Source organism: Saccopteryx bilineata, chromosome 7 (genome assembly GCF_036850765.1).
Source record: "Saccopteryx bilineata isolate mSacBil1 chromosome 7, mSacBil1_pri_phased_curated, whole genome shotgun sequence".
In the NCBI taxonomy this organism is placed as follows: Eukaryota; Metazoa; Chordata; class Mammalia; order Chiroptera; family Emballonuridae; genus Saccopteryx; species Saccopteryx bilineata.
In genome coordinates, this window is record NC_089496.1 from 7,828,480 (window position 1) to 7,847,800 (window position 19,321).

Consider the following 19,321-nt stretch of genomic DNA (forward strand, 5'->3'; position numbering starts at 1 on the left):
AATTAGCGTCCATGAAAGCCAGGGGAATAGAATGACTCTCCTAAAGGTCTGAGGGCTCAAATTCCACATCCTCTACTTCCACCAGAAATCTTTCCTAAGTCTTCTACTTGTGATGCATGTATTCCTAGGGAGTTAGGCAGTTCAACACCTTCATATTCACAACCACACTTTACCGAACGAAGGCACACTGCCCATCCTTTCTGAATTACAATGTGGTACATTGTCCTGGGGTTTAAAAACCTTAGGGACACTAAACAATGAGACTCTGAAAATATATATGTGCTTCTTATCATTTATGTACTACAGGGGTAGTCAACCTTTTTATACCTACTGCCCACTTTTGTATCTTTGTTAGTAGTAACATTTTCTAACTGCCCACCAATTCCACAGTAATGGTGATTTATAAAGTAGGGAAGTAACTTTACTTTATAAAATTTATAAAGCAGAGTTACAGCAAGTTAAAGCATATAATAATAATTGCTTACCAAGTACTTTATGTCGGATTTTCACTAAGTTTAGCAGGATAAATCTTTATAGAAGAACTTATTATCGTTAAATCTATCTTTTTATTTATACTTTGGTTGCTCTGCTACCACCCACCATGAAAGCTGGATCGCCCACTAGTGGGCAGTAGGGACCAGGTTGACTACCACTACAACCAACAATTACATAGCTCTATCCAGAATATATAAATATACATATGTGTGTATGTGTGTGTGTGTTTAGTGGTGAATGTGTGTATTTGTCTCTTAGAATTTTGTGATCACATAAATTAAAAATATTTAGTTTCAATATATATAAAAATTTTTAAGGAATATATGATGGGGTAAGGAATAAAAGATTCTCCAGCATAAAATAAAATACATTGCATTATAATAATATTCTTGAGTAAAGTGAAATGGAAAAATGACTCAAGGAGAGAAGAAACTTGATAATGTACATTATAAGCAAAAACAGGTAGGTATTGAATCACTGTAATATTTATACTCTATTAAATCCATTAAAATAATACAGAATTTTAATATTAAAAATATCAATACTTGTGCTAGAAATTATAATGTGCTAGAAACATCTTTTGCAACTATTTAAACTTACAATAAAATGTGCAGAGGTCAAGTTAAAAACATGAGAGGAAATATGAATAATTTTTCAAAATTATTTTAGTAACAGGAGAAAAAAACAAAAGCAAAATGCCAACAACATTTGAAGACCACTGATCTGGAAGAGTTACTATACACTCCAAGTAATTTGCATAAAGAGGATAGAGGAAGGAGGAAGTTGTGTCTGATGAGATCTGGTTTTAACAGACCAGTAAGAAGTAAAGAGAATGCCAGCGAGCGCCCTGTGCTGGGAGAGTAACAGGGCAAGGAGGAATGGGACCATCACCAAAGAGGTCTAATATCCAGGACAATGACAAATTGGATGTAGTGGGAAATGAGACAGGGAAAGAGAAAACTCTAAAATATTTTCTACATTATTGGGCAGATGATGTATATTTGAGAGAGTTATAAATCTGAGGAGAAAGGTAATAAGTTTAATTCTGCTTATATTGAGATGCAGGTGATTGATGTGTGTGCTCATAGCACAATCAAGCTCAGTCTTCTCTGAAGGTCATGTACAGTCATAAGTAGCAAATAGCAGTGATAGTTAAAGCCCTGGGCAGAACAGCAATCCCACATAACTCATGGAGAGCACAAGCAAGGCTGTTTATTCATTCCTGTAGGACTTATTCAATAAATGCTTTACTGAGTAGATCTTATATGTTAAACACTTTTTTTAGATGCTGAGGAAACAAAAGTGAACAAAACAGACAGAAGACCCATAATAAACTGAACCTTCAGAGCTTTAGCATGAACTAGTCCAGTAAAATCTGACATTGCCTTGGCATTAGGATATTCACACCTTCCTGAGCCAAGGTTTTAAATATTATTCTCAGTTACTGTTATTTATTAAAAAGCGGAATGGACCACAAATTTGTTCTTGTCACTTGGCTCCAAACTTTCTAATTTTACCATCAGTGTATCACTGAGCGAGAAGGGTGAAGGTTGCTCTTCGCCTGACGAATGTGTTCCGGGTGTTCTGGGACAGCCTTAGTCTTCCTTCTCACCCCATTCCTCAGAAGGTGTTGTCTACCCCCTGGCAGCAGCCCACGTACACCCTGGCTCTGTAACTTCTAACAGACTTCCAGGTATATGGAATTTTAAGACATTGCAGATACATAAGGTTGGAGGCCCTGGGTTGGGCCTAAATAAAGTATTGATTTTCTTATGGTGTTCCCCTGTAATAACTCTATATTCTGAGAAACAGTTTGTTTACTGCTTTTCAGGAAGAAATAATATTATTTGTTAGAACTCATCGTGTTTTTCTGAACAGAACTTGAATAGTTCTCTGGCAGTTGAAAAACTGTTGTGCTTGATTATTTAAATCAGTTGTCCACAAACTTCTTGGGCTGAAGATATCTTAATAGTGTTTAATATTATTGAGAACCCCAAATTGTCAAGGTGGATTATATGAATCAATATATACTGGAAATTAAAGTATAAATTTAAATTTTTTATTAATTTACTAAAAATAAGCTTATTAGATGTTAATAAATATAACTTATTTTAAATAAAATTAACTTTTTTTCAGAAAAACAAAACTGGCATTGTTTTAGATTTTTTTTGCAAATTCAGAAGTTTTACAAATTTATTTAATGTCACATTAATTAGAAGAAAACTGTCCTACATTTGCTTGTGCACCCATTACTTTCGGATATAGTACCTCACATATGGGAATTCCACTGTATAAAAGACAAATGATATCTTGGTATTGTTACAAAAATAGTTTTGATTTCCTAGATTTCTAATACAATCTGCAGAATCCCAGGTGTCTTTTGAGAACAACTTTTTTGCTACATGTCAGACGTGTAAGTTTGATGTAGTCCCGTTAGAGTCCACTAACTAGGATGTACCTGTCAGCCACTCCGTTGCTCCTCGCCACTCACCAGCAGTGCCTCCTCGTTGGGGTTTCTTCCCTGCTTTTCTTTATTTATGCTGTTGGGTGGACTACTCTGTTTTTTGAGTTCTGTTTTGTGTGATTGGCAACACTGTTTACACAGTTCATACACCACAAACAGAATAATCTTAGACATACATTTTCTCCACTCCGCACATTTGATTGTCAAGACCTGTCAATTTCATCTTCTGTATGCTCCAGTCTAGCCATTACCTTTTATCACTGTCTCCATTATCCAAGAGAGCATCGTACCCACGAGTGGGGTTTTACCCATCCTCAGAGTTTTCCCTTTCAACTCCTTTTTAGCACTGCAACTGGTATGTATTTTTAAATTTGTGTGTATCAATCTCCATCTATAGCATACAACAGACACACACACACACGTTAAAAATACTTCAATGATTTTCTTTCATCTCAGGACAAAGATGGAACGAAATCATGCTTTGCTCTTACACACATATCTTTCACCTCATATACTGCCACATGGCTTGCCAAGCCTTGTTCTGTTGGAATCGTTTCCTTCTTTATACCTCACTATTTCCCCTATTGTCATTATAATTTCTTCACGCCTGTCATCTGCTCTGCACTGAAAATTTTTCTCCTCCTGAGTTCAAAGTCCAACTCAGTCATCATTTCCTCAGTTATAATTTGTTCATTCAATGTCCTTGATTTGGTCAAATTCCTTTCTATATATTTATAGCACCAAAACCTCCCTTCCCATGTACTTCTTAGAGTCTAGTTTTTAAACTTATTTTTGAAAGTATTTGGTTAATAACAAAAAATTTGTAAGCTCCATCAGAGTAAGAACCATGTCTCTTTCTGTATCCCATAATGCTAAGCACATTGTCCTGCACATGACAAGAGTTCTACAAAAATTTGTTGAATGAATGAATTTTACCTTCCTACAAGGTGATAGTTTTCCATTTCTCTTTGTGTCTCCTAAATTTCTTCTGTGCTCCTTGGTTTTCATGAGAAAACTTGTCAGACACTGTCCACCAGGGAGATCTGCTTTATGCTTTTTCCCACCACCTCATCAACTCATCCTCAGGTTTCATGCTTCCTTGGCCTAATTTTTTGTTTCTTTGTTTGCTGGTTGTCTTTTTTTTTAAGTGACAGAGAGAGAGATGGATAGACAGACAGACAAGGACAGACAGACAGGAAGGGAAAGAGATGAAAAGCATCAACTCACAGAGGCAGCACTTTAGTTGTTCATTGATTGCTTTCTCATATGTGCCTTGACCAGCAGACTCCTCTTGAACCAGTAACCACTTACTCAACCCAGAGACCTTGGGCTTCAAGCCAGCAACCTTTGGGCTCAAGCCAGTGACCATGGGTCATGTTTATGATCCCACACTCAAGCTGGTGAGCCGTGCTCAAGCCAGAGACCTTGGGTTTCGAACCTGGGTTCTGGGTGTCCTAGATTGACACTCTCTCCACTGTGCCATCACCTGGTCAACCTGTTGCTGGTTGTCTTGATGGTCTTTATCAACAAAATAAGCAAGGCCTTTTATGATTTATTTTTCTTGTCTTATTTTTTTCTTTATTATTTTTTAAACTTACGGATATCTGAGTGTCCAGAATCATTTTTTTGACAGTTATTGAGATAAAATTGATTTTAACAACTTCACATATGTAATGTTACAGTTTGATGTGTTTGAACATATCCATATATTCATGAAATGAAGGTAATAAATGTATCCATCACCTTTAAAAGTTTCCTTCTCCCACCCCGACTTGTGCATATATATTTATGTATGTACATACATATGTATGTATGTATTGTGATAAGAACATCTAAATTGATACATATTCTCTTAATAATTTTTACTCTCAACAATTTTTACTAACTATAGGTACTATGTCATATAGTAGATCTCTAGCACTTACTCATCTTACATAAAAAATTTATACCTGTTGAAAACTCCCCATTTCAGAATTTTGACCCAGGCAGATATTTGATAGCTCAGATTTGAAGATAGGCCTTTTAGGATGTACTTAAGGTTAAATGAGGACTAATGACCTTAGAAGTAGAAGAAGAAAGATTTCTCTCATTCTACCATACGGAGGCACAGTGAGAAAGCAGCCTCCTGTCATCCAGAAACCGCATTGGCTGACACCTGAATCTTGAACTTCTCAGCCTCCAGAACTGTGAGAAAATACTTATCTGTTGTTTAAGGGACCCAATCTGTGGTATTTTGTTATGGCAGCCTGAGTGGCTAATACAGATATGTTGCCACTGGTAATTAAAAGAACTTGTCCTCCTAGTAACCAATGCATATTGGTGTCATTTTAATAGAATACCTTTTAAAATTCAGTGTGTTTGTATGTTGAGAAAATAATTTTCTAAAATTACATACAAACACACTGAAAATATTATTTTTTTTTAAAGTTGATTATTTCTCTGAATTTCATTAAGCCACCCACGGCCAGACAGAGGTTTGTAAAAATAAAATCTTATTGTAGTCTGAGTTAGGAAAAAAACAATGATATCAATACCCTTTCTCAAGGGAAAGATCTTATACTTGGAGGTTTTTTCCAAGTCATCTACTAAGGAATAAGAGTATAGAATTGAAGACCTTCCATGAAAGTCTTGTCTCTGGAGTATTTTATACCAGAAAAGGCTTGGATACAGTCCAGGGGAAAGTTCCAGACAGGAATTGTGGGTTCACATGGAAAGCAAACGTGCAAGCAATTTGAGGTTTGCACTTTGGAGATCTTTCTACTACTTTCCCACATCAATTTTAAAACAAGAAGTTCTTTAAATTTACATTGAGCCTGATCCTGTCTTTTGTGGCCCCAAAGAGTACAAGTCTGTTGACAGGAGAGTAACTCTACACACTGTTCTTAATCTCCAGGGACCATGATGATGTAAACCCTACATTTCAGTTGCTCTTCAATAGCTGGGAATCAGAAGTGGGTTGGGTCGAACTTCTCCAAGGATTAAACAGGTATTTGTCTAACTAAGGTCCTGTAAAGCAACTCATTCTTCTCTATGGGCAACAGAATAACAATTGCTTATTACACTGGGAAAACCAAATTTGAGGGGAGGGTAGAGGAAATGTAAGTGTAGGGATTTACTTACTGTACATGTGGATCTTACAGAGCCATGGGCGTGGGTAATATGCACGTGCATTCCTATTCTCTAGTTGCCATTCATGGACCTCCATCAGGGTTGTGCGGTCTCTCAGAGCAGATTTGGCTAGACTTTCACAGAGAAAATGGATCAGATTTATCAGTCATCTTGTTCTATTGGTCTTTTTTGGGGGAAGCCAGATGCTTGTCACAAGAATTGCATCACAGTTAATCTTGATTCTCTCAATAAATCTACTTAAGCCTTAAAGTTTCCTACTAGCAATCAGATCATAGCATATCCATACCAGTAAAGTGAAATTAATGTTCAAGGGGCACCCATTGTAATTGATTGTGTTCTGACAGAACAGTAAAAAGTTTCAATAGAAAATATTATTTTCACCTGATCTGTGGTGGGGCAGTAGATAAAGTGTCAACCTGGAACGCTGAGGTCACAAGTTGGAAATCCTGGGCTTGCCTGGTCAAGGCACATATAGGAGTTGATGCTTCCTGCTCCCCCCCTTCCTTCTCTGTGTGTGTGTGTTTCTGCCCTCTCTAAAATGAATAAATGAAATCTTTAAAAAAATGTTATTTTCTTTAAAGCATTTCCAAACAGAAAACTTTGTGTCCATCATCAAAAAAACCCAAAAAAACATTCTCTCATAGGCCACCGAGGATCAATCATATCAATATATTTTCATCTGTTCCAAAGTATGGTCACTACTGACACCTCTGGCAAATGTTTTATTTGTGAGGAACACTTAGGAGAGTTCCTGGTATTATCAGTGTGAGCTCAGTAGACATAACTTACAGATATTTGTGTATGTGGGGGTGCACTGTTTTAAAAATATGTTGCTTTGGCTAGACTCGATCAGCTTCAGCTGATATTTCTGTCTTTTATTTTATTTTATTTTTAGAGAGACAGAGAGAGAGTCAGAGAGAGGGATAGACAGGGACAGACAGACAGGGATGGAGAGAGATGAGAAGCATCAATCATTAGTTTTTTTGTTGCGACACCTTAGTTGTTCATTGATTGCTTTCTCATTATGTGCCTTGACCATGGATCTACAGCAGACCAAGTAACCCCTTGCTCAAGCCAGTGACCTTGGGTTCAAGCTGGTGAGGTTTGCTCAAACCAGATGAGCCCGTGCTCAAGCTGGTGACCTCGGGATCTTGAACCTGGGTCCTCTTCATCCCAGTTCGATGCTCTATCCACTGAGCCACTGCCTGGTCAGGCTCTGTCCTTTTTAAACACTTTACTTGGCTACTGGAGACTCTTAAAAATTCTTCCCTTAGGCCCTGGCCAGTTGGCTCAGTGGTAGAGCGTCGGCCTGGTGTGCAGAAGTCCCAGGTTTGATTCCCGGCCAGGGCACACAGAAGAAGCGCCCATCTGCTTCTCCACCCCTCCCCCTCTCCTTCCTCTCTGTCTCTCTCTTCCCCTCCTGCAGCGAGGCTCCATTGGAGCAAAGATGGCCCGGGCGCTGGGGATGGCTCCTTGGCCTCTGCCCCAGGCGCTAGAGTGGCTCTGGTCGCAACAGACCGACACCCCGGAGGGGCAGAGCATTGCCCCCTGGTGGGCAGAGCATCGCCCCCTGGTGGGCGTGCCAGGTGGATCCCAGTCGGGTGCATGCGGGAGTCTGACTGTCTCTCCCCGTTTCCAGCTTCAGAAAAATAGCAAAAAAACCCACAAAAAACTCTTCCCTTAATTAAGGTACCATGTTAAGGTATTAAATTTAAAGGAATACCTTTTCCAACATTTAATAGCCTGTTACAAATTAACTGGTATAAAACAAATGTTTTGTGTTTTAAACCAAATTTTGATATTTATATAGTAGGACAGCCAAGTAAGTGTATTTTATTACAGTTCAAGAATAATTCATTTTGTTTGAATAGTAAGTATATACGTAGGCAGCAAAGATCAAACATTTATATCACAATTATATGGTCTATGGACGAATCGTTCATCATGGTCCTCACCAGATAATATTTATTAGGCAGCTGCATGAGTCTCATAATAACTCTTATTTATTGATGAAAACTATTTATTTATCTTGTACTAATATACTTTTTTTCCCTTTGCTGTTTATTCTTAAACACTGCCACCAGAATTATGTAGTTTTGTTTATGATGTTAGTTCTAACAGCTTAATGTCAAATTGGATAAAAACAGTGCACTAACTTCAGAAGGTACTTTTTAGTTAAAGTAAAATGTTATCTAAATACTGCTAGTTTGTAGTTAAAATCATAAGTAATATTTTCACTGAACTAAAACACAAGAATAGGCAAAACCATCAAATTGTTTGAGGTTATATATTTAAAAGTTATGGGTGCTTATTAAAATAAAATGCTAAAATAATATTATCATTTATATTTTAATTGAGGCTTGTTTTATTTCAGACTGCTATAATAGAATACCATAGATTGGGCGGCTTATAAACAACAAACATCTTTTTTTCACAGTCTGGAGTATGGGAAGTCCAAAATCAAGATGCTGGCAGATTGGGTAACGGGTTCATAGATGGACCCTCTCTGTGTCCTCATATAGTGGAAGTTATTTGGGAACTCTGATGTGTCTCTCTTATAGGGACACTAATCCCATTCATAAAGGTTCTGCTCTTGTAACCTAATCACCTATCAAAGTCTCCACCTCTGAATTCCATCACATTAGGGATTATGATTTCAAATTATAAATGTTGGGGAGACACAAATATTTAATCTATAGCAAGGCTTACATTAAAGTTATATGTATTCTGTACCATCTTGTATTTCTATTAATAATCTGTAATTTTTTGTGTTCTGTAAATTTTATAGGTTTTAGTTTCTGTTTCTAAATTAAATCTGCTAAACTTATTTAATCTAAATTCAAAATTTTGGTTTTTATTTAATCATTTTATCTTACATAGTCTTTTTATTAATAATCAGTGACTCCTGAAGATTATATCAAAAGTTTTAAAATGTACTAATGAAAATTAAAAAAAAATCTTCATTAAAATTCTTCAAATGATGATTCTATGATTGCTACCTTTAAAAGTAAAAGATTCTTTAATTAAATCTTGTTGGGAACCTCTGCAGTTGAGGTCCAAAGTTAAAACCAACAGAAAGATTTCTGAACATAACACAAAATTTTAGTGGAGCAATTAGCAGTGAAATATTTTCCTTGTTAAGGCATTCTTTTTTGACTTGGGGTTTGTAATATATATTTTTTCTCATAAATTTATTTTCTAAAGTTTGATAACTTTGTCCTCAAATTAGAAAAATGTTTTCTACTAACTTTGATATTTTATATTTCCTCTTAATATAGTATTTTCTGATGATGATATGGTTGCTAACTCTGAATTTTCCTGGTATTAATTTCCTAATGAACCATAATAATATTTTCTACTTTAATTATCTCCCTCTTATAAAGAGCAGTGTAATTAAAATTATTTTTGAGGTTAAAACTCCATGTATCATTTCAATTTTAACAGTTATTACTCATTTTTACAATAGCGTCACTTTATAAAAGGTGTTTATGAAAAATTACTTGAAAAATGCAATTATTCTCTAGAAAAAGACACCTTATATTTAATCTTATATTAACACAGTAGGCACAATGTTTGCTCTCCTCCCTGCACACACGCTAGTTGCTCAATGAGAGTCTACAATCACATAGTAGAGGAAACAGCCCCTGACACGGCTTCCACATTTAGAAATTCCATCAAATAATAGCCAAATAGCCAAATCCCTAAGCATTTCAGAACATCATATTCCTTTTTTCATTATTTAGGTTGGGATCTGGAAAATCATACTGTTGTCCAAGGAGAAGTAGAGCCTGTTGATCTCTAATGGGCTCAGCCTCTTTCTTGGTTTCTAGTGAAATGTGTTTAGCCCTGATTGACTTTGGAACTCATCAAGACAGGTTTTCTTGGTTAACATGGTCTTAGTGCCAGAGTAATACTTGAGCTTGGGAAATACAACCCCCCACCCCCGCAACTAGCTTTAAAACTGCTCTCTAAAGAATTCTGCACTGTATTTTCCTTCTAAAAATATGAATTCTTCAACCTGGCTTCTAGTGACAGATAAGTTTCCTTTAAGCCCAAGGTTTTGTTTTGTGTGTGTGTGTGTGTGTTGGGGGAGGGGTGGGGTGTGCATGAAACAAAAGCTAATGATGACTTCCTTTAAACTGTCCACGTGAAATTAGTGATCCATAAGTAGGAAAGTAAAAGAGTAGAAATACCCAAGACAGGCAATGAGGTTTGTGAAAAAATTAACGAAAGAGTTTTTACTCTGACTGCTCTAAGACTGACCTCTCATTGTCAGGATTCTGAGTCCTGATCACGGTCATGAGTTTGTTGCTCACATGCTTATGTCCAAGAATTCAAGGAATCAAAACTTTTTTTCTTAAAATGTTAAACTAATAAATTGATAGGTTCCTGGTGATATCTGTTTTTGTCTTCTTTCATATCATAGTTTTATAACTAGATACAAAATCTATCAGTACAAGCTTAACCTTTTATCTGTTTTAGAGTTATCTTTCAAAGAATTCCCGCAAGTTTCCTCAAATAATTTAACAGTAAACTCAAATCATCAGAAATGTAGTAGCTTAGTGGCATTTGTTTTAATGAAATATGATATAGTTCCTTAGGATCTATGAGATCCGTATTATCTTTTATTTCTTAAAAGAACTTTCGGTAATGTTAAAATAAAAAGGGAGTTAGTTAATTAGAACCAACTTTTTCTGTACAACTCATTTCTCTCAGTCCAAAAGTTTTTGTTCTTCCCAAATCAATATGTATGTATTAGTATAAATTCTCTAGACCATCAACTCTTAATGACCACTCTATGGGTCAATCTTCGAACACTTCCTCATCTTCATTTCCTTTTAATTTAGGATAATTATTATGAGCCATATTTTCTTTTAAAGTAGATAGATAAAAATTTAAAACGTTTTATAATGAGCTGAAGCTATTCAGAGAGCAATTGGTAGAAATCTGTATATACAATATATTCCAGTGGTTGGAATGGTCTTTAATTAATTCTCTTTTTTTGCAAAGTTTCACAAGATAACTCCAAACTTAGGCTCTATGTAATTTCCATTGAATTTAATGAAATAAAGCATCAGTCACATAAGGTATTAATTATTTGTAAGAAACATATAAATTTAAAGAATACTGAAGAGCCATTTTAAAAGAATTTACGCTATTACATAAGGAACATTTTTATAGACATTCCTAGCCTCTGAAGTCATGTCTAATTTTGACCTGTTTTTTGGAAAAATGATGCATCTAATTCCAGAATAGATGAAGAAAGACATTTAAATGTTAAACTAACTTGGAGGGTATCAACTTGAGTTTTATCCAGTGATCTCTTGAATGACCGTTGGAATTGTAAAGGTAACTGAGGAGTTTACATTGACTTTGTTCATCTGAACTGTAAATATTTTCATGTAGGTCTTGAGAAAGCTATTAATTTTAGTTGCTTCAGAAATTTTTAGTAATTGAAATTTTTGATTGAAAAACATTAAAGCCAAAAAGAAAGTCCAATTTGTGGTAACAGTTTAATTTTGTACTATTTGTTAACTTTACTACTGAGATTTTTATGATCTTCACAAGGTATGGTAAGAATTGCAGTAGGACTAAGTAAAGAGCAAGACATCAATCTGCCTAGGAACAGCTAATTTGGTTTTTGAGTGCCTACAAGTTGATTAAAAAGAAAATATTTAGCATATCAGCTTAGAATATATTTATAATATTAGAGATAAACCATGATTAAAACCATTATCGACTTTGTACATAAACAAATTAATTTTCAGAATAATTGTATAGTTATTTTAGAAATACTGTATATTCAGCATATATGTAATTGTGACATATGGAAGTAAATCCCTTTAAAGAACATTTCAAGAACAACCTAATTTGGTGTTGGAAAGGAAAATTGAAATGGAGACAACAGTAATAATAAATTAAGTTTTTTTATAACTGTTTTCTAAACCAACATTAATTTTCCTTTTTTTTTTAAACTCTTTTTAATGGCTAACCTTAGAGAAGAATGCTATTTAATTTCTCTACTTGATCACTATATTACTCATAGATGTGTTTCAATTTTCAAAATTAAAAAAAAACATACATGTGGTACTTAAACATTAATAAATAAATAGATTTTTACCTCTAATATTAATGAATGAGTAGACAGATCCAGGAAATTTAAGTACTATTAGTTGATGCTTTTTCAAACTAATCTAGATAAAGCCAAGTTAAAATATTCTGTTTTATAAGCAAAAATAAAAAAATCACAGTTGAGTCCACCATGTAAACTCACTCCTTTAAGCTGAGTGTGATATTAATGATAATAAATTGAATTTTTTATTCCACTTAATTATAGGAACTTATATGACAAAAAACTCTGGTAATACAAATGCAAATGAACAATTAGAAGGAAATAATAGAATGAAAATTTTTATTTAGTTTACATTTCTTTTTACCAACAGCTCACAGTACTGTGAATGACACGGATGTCCCTGTGGAAACAACTGAATGTCTTCAAGGTCAAGGTGAAGGTTACCGGGGCACAGTCAATACCATTTGGAATGGAATTCCATGTCAGCGATGGGATTCCCAGTATCCTCACCAGCATGACATAACTCCTGAAAATTTCAAGTGCAAGTGAGTAAATTAGGCGAATATTACAATTTTTTGGTAAGCCTTGGGGAAATAGAAACAGGGTGGTTACTTTTTAACTAATTTCTGTGTGAGTGATCCTAAACTTGAGCATGCTTAGGGATAATCAAAAGATAAACGGCAAATTAATTCACTCAGATTTTGATGGCTTGGGTCTGAAATTTGGACCTCAAATATGTATTTTAACAGGCACTCTCGGTAATTCTGCATCAGATGACTGATGTACCGTGCTTTTGGAAGCACATATACAGGTTTGTGATCACAGCTTTGTTCTTGCAGGTTTCTTTAATAATAAACCAATAAATGGTAATAATAACCAGTCACATTTCAAACTAATGCTTATTTAAAATTTTTTATTAACCTTAGGAGAGATTACATATTTTGTTTTCTCCTACAAAAAGAGGAATATTTAATTATATTTAATATTGTAAACTAATGAGTTTTAAAACTTGAAACAAAATTATTTTTAAAAATATAAATGAATATTTTCTATTGTTTCTAGATTTGCTTAAGAGGAGAGGGAATCAAAACAATTTTTAGGTGAATATGTCAATTATATAATTGTAAGTGCCTTCTCTGTGGCTGCTTTTTTTTACCACTTGACTTTTGCTGAACAGACACAGCCACAATGCCATATGTTTTTAAATTGTCCACCTTGTTAGGGGGAACATAAAATGATTGCTTTTGAAATTTATAACACACGTTCCATTCACAGTGGTTTTGCTGAAATAGCACCTATAAATAACATATATTGGCTTTATGTAATTGGATTTTAATAAGAGAGCTTAACATTTCAAGATGGAGAATTATGAGCACTAGTTGCTCATCCACTAGAGAGATTTTTTTTTAGTTAATTTAATGTATTTTCTTGGATAGTCAATATTCATCTGAGTATTTTATTATTTTATAATAACAAATTTATAGTTGTCATTCTGGGTTTATTTCCCAGCATTTTCTTCACAGCAGTATACTCTCTGTTCCTGACCTATGTGTTTCACACCCTCAGATAGAGATAGCGAAGTAGAGAAAGCAAAGAAAATGAGATGTGTCTGTGCCATTCACACTTTCTGTTAAGTTCTAATGACCGATAATACTCAAGTAAGAAATTGTTTATGTGTGAATGCCCAGTAAACTTCATTTGTAAGAAAAAGAGAATAACTATAAAATTTTAATTTACACATTTTATAATTAAAAATTATCAACAATTTAGCTATTTGTTATCATAATTTAAGCCATCTTTCTTAATTTAGTTATTTAGTCAAGATAACCAAACTTACATATCAAAAAGTGAGTTGTGTTACAAAATGGATAAAATCTGACTCAATATATTTCTCAGAATATTGATGCATTAATATTGTGGTCTAGCAGAGAATAGTGTGCTGGTCAGGTGTCTGTGCGTATTAAAAACTATTTGTCTCAATACTGATACTCCAAACAAAAGACAATTTAAAAGATTATATAACTCAACTCTAGTGCCTGTGATGAATCTACATGAAATATATAATGATAATTTGGTTTAGTAATTGTAAACAATTCTTTCTTCAAGTGAAGGGAAAGATATTAGGAAAAATACTTGGCCACACCTTGACTCTCATTCTTGCTTTATCTAGATTAACGAGGTGCTTCTAGATATAGATTTCTAAAGTCAGCATATACTAAGAGTTTTGTTAGCCTTAGATCTCTGTTTAATTATCTTGCCTGAAATTTACAATTCAAAATAATTTATGTAATTATTTATTTAAAATAAAAATTGTGTAAACTTTATAGAAATTTAAATGCACATATTTTGTACTGACATAAATTTTGAAACATAAGTATAAATTTGTTGATAGAAATAAAAGGTTTTATTCTCTTTCCAAATAATAATTTTTCATTTTATAAGAAGGGTAAAGGTTGAAAATGGGATATACTATGAAAACTTGCTACATTGTTACCATAACTATTGGCCAGCATTGTTCTTATAACCTTAAATAAAAAGTTTGTGTCAATACTTATTTTTATTAGATAAGCTATTACTTGTTGATTTTATAAACAAACCCAAGATTCTTTCTTAAAAAATGTCTGAGTTTTTAATGGTCAATTTGGGTATTAGTAAAATTATAGTGCTTTCAACTGGACCTAAGTAATGTGGTTTCTAATAGATTGAATATTAATTTTATTAAATTATTAGCCAAAGATTTAAGAAAGAAAAGTACAAGCTTACTTCAAATTAGAGAGCATTTTTAGAAAAGCAAATCATAAGTTCAATTTTATTTAAAGCAAATCTTCTATTAAGGTTCACATTAAAATTCTTTTACATACAGAGAATATTTGTATATAATAGTTTCTTATAGAGAACTCTAAATACTTAATAAATCACAGGGAAAATAAAGGATGCATATATACTACATTGACATCTATAGTTAGTTTTCCATATTGTAATTATGCTTTTATTTTATAAAAACATTTATAAAGATTTAGGTAACTTCTCTAAATCAAGAAATAATTACTTTGCAATTAAAATAAATCATGTAGCAAATTCAATAAATCAAGAAAATACAGAATTCAAAGAAGAAATAGCAGCTATCATTTTTTTTCTGTAGCAAGTAAGTTTGAATATGTGAAACTATCATTTTAAATGAAAGTAGTTAATGACTATTAATAATAGCCTTTCTTCTGCAGACAGATCCATGTTGTTTGTATATTGTATAAGAGCCATAAAAACTTACTACATAACAGGTTAGTTTTTAAAAATTGTAAGAGTTGAGAGCCTGAGTCTTGAGAATAAGTGAGAAGGATGAAGCAGTACCAGTTCTCTCTTTTGGGAAGCAATGTTTGTTTGTCTGGAAGGAAAAGAATACAACATCTGATAGTGTTTATTTCTCTAATGGGGCAGTGTCAGTTGTGTATACTGAAATTCTAAATTGTTATAACGATCCTAAAACTAACACTTAGAACTTTAATTGTAAACACGCATACATTCTGAGGTTCTAGAGATGTAATGGTGCTGATTCCATCAGTGTAAGAACTCGGGCAATTTACATTAACATGCTTATTCTCAATAGGGACCTAAGAGAAAATTATTGCCGAAATCCAGATGGGGCTGAGTCACCCTGGTGTTTTACCACTGATGCAAACATCCGAGTTGGCTACTGCTCCCAAATTCCGAAGTGTGACGTGTCAAGTGGACAAGGTAATAGTTGACATTTTGCAGCGTGGTCATGATTAAATTCAGTGAAAATGCCGAAAGAAAGTTCACATTTTACAGCAGAAGGCCGACTTCTCATTGTCCAGCTTTCGCTGGCTAGCAAACAAGTCACCAGTTCTAAAGTTAGAATTTCTTTTTCATATCCCCTTGCTCAACACGTATTTATTTATTTGCGTGTATACCAGTGCCAGACACAGTGCCAGGCCCTGGAAATATACCAGGAAACAAAACCAAGTCTCTGACTCCTTGGAGTAATTTCTAGTAAACTGAAGACAAGCAAAATGAAAAAGGAAGTGGAGATAGGAGTACGTTGGTTTGTAAGTGCTAGAGAGAAAAGGGATGCTGTTCTAAAAGAGGAGTTTTGCTCCTTTATATTTTAATTCTTTGGGAAGATCTTACATATTAAAGTAACATTTAAGAAGGACCTGGAAGAAGTGAAGAAACAGCATGTGCCATATGCACAAATTTATAAAGAACATTCTAGGTAGAGAAAAATCTGCAATTGAAAATAACCTGAGATGAGAGAGTGCTTGAAAAATTTAAAGAAACAGCACATCATTGTGGCTGATACAGAATCAGCAGGTTACAGAGCAGCAGCAGAGGCAGTTACAGAGCAACTGGTCTGAAATTGCATATGCCTTGTAGGCACTGGAAGGATTTTTACTTTTATTCTTAAAGAGAAGGAACTCTGTTGTATAGTTCTGAGAAAAGAAATTAAATGACCTGTCTGACTTAAATTTTAACTGGATGACGTGGGCTGCATTATGGAAACTAGCCAGAACTTCTGACAAGGATCAAAATAGGGGAATCAATTGAGTGATTGTTTTAGTAATTTAGGCAGGAGAGGAAAGTGAGGTGGACCTGTGTGTTAGCAGTGGAGACGATATGTAGCAGTAGGTTTGGGATAAAGCACCCTTGTACTTGGAAACATAGATAGCATTGAAGAGAACTGTTTCGGGGAACAGTGGCCAAGTCAGATTGATATAGGTTTCAAAAGGAAAGCATCGGTCCATGATTAATAATAATGTTCAGCTCTGAGCATTTATTAGTATACAGTGAATTGAGAACTATAATATTTAAATAATTATATTTCTATACATAAAGTTAATTATGATGGTCATGGTTAGTCTTAAATCATCCTAAAAATACCAAGGCAAGTTTAAAGCTTCATTTTATAGATTTATTGCCCTATACGTATTTATCCATCTTTTCACTTCTTTCTCAATGACATTTTTTATGAACAACTCTGCAAACAGTTGTAGAGAAAAGAGGGGATGATCTTTTCAGTCAATTCCGCTGTTCTTTGGCAGACTTTAAAGGTCATTTTGAAATAAAGTTAAAATCGATGATTAACAAAGTTTTGGTACCAGCTGGATGTTTTGTTCCTGTCTTGTTCCTTTAAACTACTACTGATAATTTGTGGTAATAGAGGCAAATGATAATAATTGTTTTCTAAGTTCTGGTATATGTTAAGATAGTTTTAAGTATAGTCCATGTATATTACTTAGCGAAGGATCAGAAGCATTAATGGATCAGATAATATAGGAGAACTCAGTGTCATAAATTCATAAATTATACCTAGGCCAATTTATAAATTTAATAGTTCTAATAAATAGGTCAACAAGTCTTTTTTTTTATTTTTTTTATTTTTATTTTTTTTTTAATAAATTTTTATTAATGGTAATGGGATGACATTAATAAATCAGGGTACATATATTCAAAGAAAACATGTCTAGGTTATTTTGTCATCAAATTATGTTGCAAACCCCTCGCCCAAAGTCAGATTGTCCTCCGCCACCCTCTATCTAGTTCTCTGTGCCCCTCCCCCTCCCCCTAACTCTCTCCCTCCCTCCCTCCCATGTCCTCCCCCCCCCACCCTTGGTAACCACCACACTCTTGTCCATGTCTCTTAGTCTCATTTTTATGTTCCACCAATGTATGGAATCATGTAGTTCTTCTTTTTTTCTGATTTACTTATTTCACTCCTTATAATGTTATCAAGATCCCACCATTTTGCTGTAAATGATCTGATGTCATCATTTCTTATGGCTGAGTAGTATTCCATAGTGTATATGTGCCACATCTTCTTTATCCAGTCTTCTATTGAAGGGCTTTTTGGTTGTTTCCATGTCTTGGCCACTGTGAACAGTGCTGCAATGAACATGGGGCTACATGTGTCTTCACGTATCAATGTTTCTGAGGTTTTGGGGTATATACCCAGTAGAGGGATTGCTGGGTCATAAGGTAGTTCTATTTGCAGTTTTTTGAGGAACCACCATACTTTCCTCCATAATGGTTGTACTACTTTACAGTCACACCAACAGTGAATGAGGGTTCCTTTTTCTCCACAGCCTCTCCAACATTTGCTATTACCCGTCTTGTTGATAATAGCTAATCTAACAGGAGTGAGGTGGTATCTCATTGTAGTTTTGATTTGCATTTCTCTAATAACTAATGAAGCTGAGCATCTTTTCATATATCTGTTGGCCATTTGTATCTCTTCCTGGGAGAAGTGTCTGTTCATGTCCTCTTCCCATTTTTTTATTGGATTGTTTGTTTGTTTGTTGTTGAGTTTTATGAGTTCTTTGTAAATTTTGGATATTAGGCCCTTATCTGAGCTGTTGTTTGAAAATATCAGTTCCCATATAGTTGGCTGTCTGTTTATTTTGATATCAGTTTCTCTTGCTGAGCAAAAACTTTTAATTCTGATGTAGTCCCATTCATTTATCTTTGCCTTCACTTCTCTTGCCATTGGAGTCAAGTTCATAAAATGTTCTTTAAAACCCAGGTCCATGAGTTTAGTACCTATGTCTTCTTCTATGTACTTTATTGTTTCAGGTCTTATATTTAGGTCTTTGATCCATTTTGAATTAATTTTAGTACACGGGGACAGGCTGTAGTCGAGTTTCATTCTTTTGCATGTGGCTTTCCAGTTTTCCCAACACCATTTGTTGAAGAGGCTTTCTTTTCTCCATTGTGTGTTGTTGGCCCCTTTATCAAAGATTATTTGACCATATATATGTGATTTTATTTCTGGGCTTTCTATTCTGTTCCATTGGTCTGAGTGTCTATTTTTTTGCCAATACTATGCTGTTTTGATTATCGTGGCCCTATAATATAGTTTGAAGTCAGGTATTGTAATGCCCCCAGCTTCATTCTTTTTCCTTAGGATTGTTTTGGCTATTCGGGGTTTTTTATAGTTCCATATAAATCTGATGATTTTTTGTTCCAGTTCTTTAAAAAATCTCATAGGGATTTTGATGGGAATTGCATTAAATTTGTATATTGCTTTGGGTAATATGGCCATTTTGATTATATTTATTCTTCCTATCCAAGAACAAGGAATATTTTTCCATGTCATTGTATCTTTTTCGATTTCCCTTAACAATGCTTTGTAATTTTCATTATATAGG

General features: G+C 34.3%; 1 protein-coding gene across 2 annotated transcripts in view; it reads left to right on the forward strand.

The window, feature by feature from the left end:
• HGF (hepatocyte growth factor) overlaps positions 1–19,321 on the forward strand; it is a 74,356-nt gene that overhangs the window by 31,492 nt on the left and 23,543 nt on the right. For both annotated transcript variants that reach the window (XM_066239857.1, XM_066239856.1), the window contains exons 8-9: positions 12,532–12,706; positions 15,766–15,893. In XM_066239857.1, the coding sequence (XP_066095954.1) occupies positions 12,532–12,706; positions 15,766–15,893 (303 nt within the window). The remainder of the gene's footprint in view (positions 1–12,531; positions 12,707–15,765; positions 15,894–19,321) is intronic.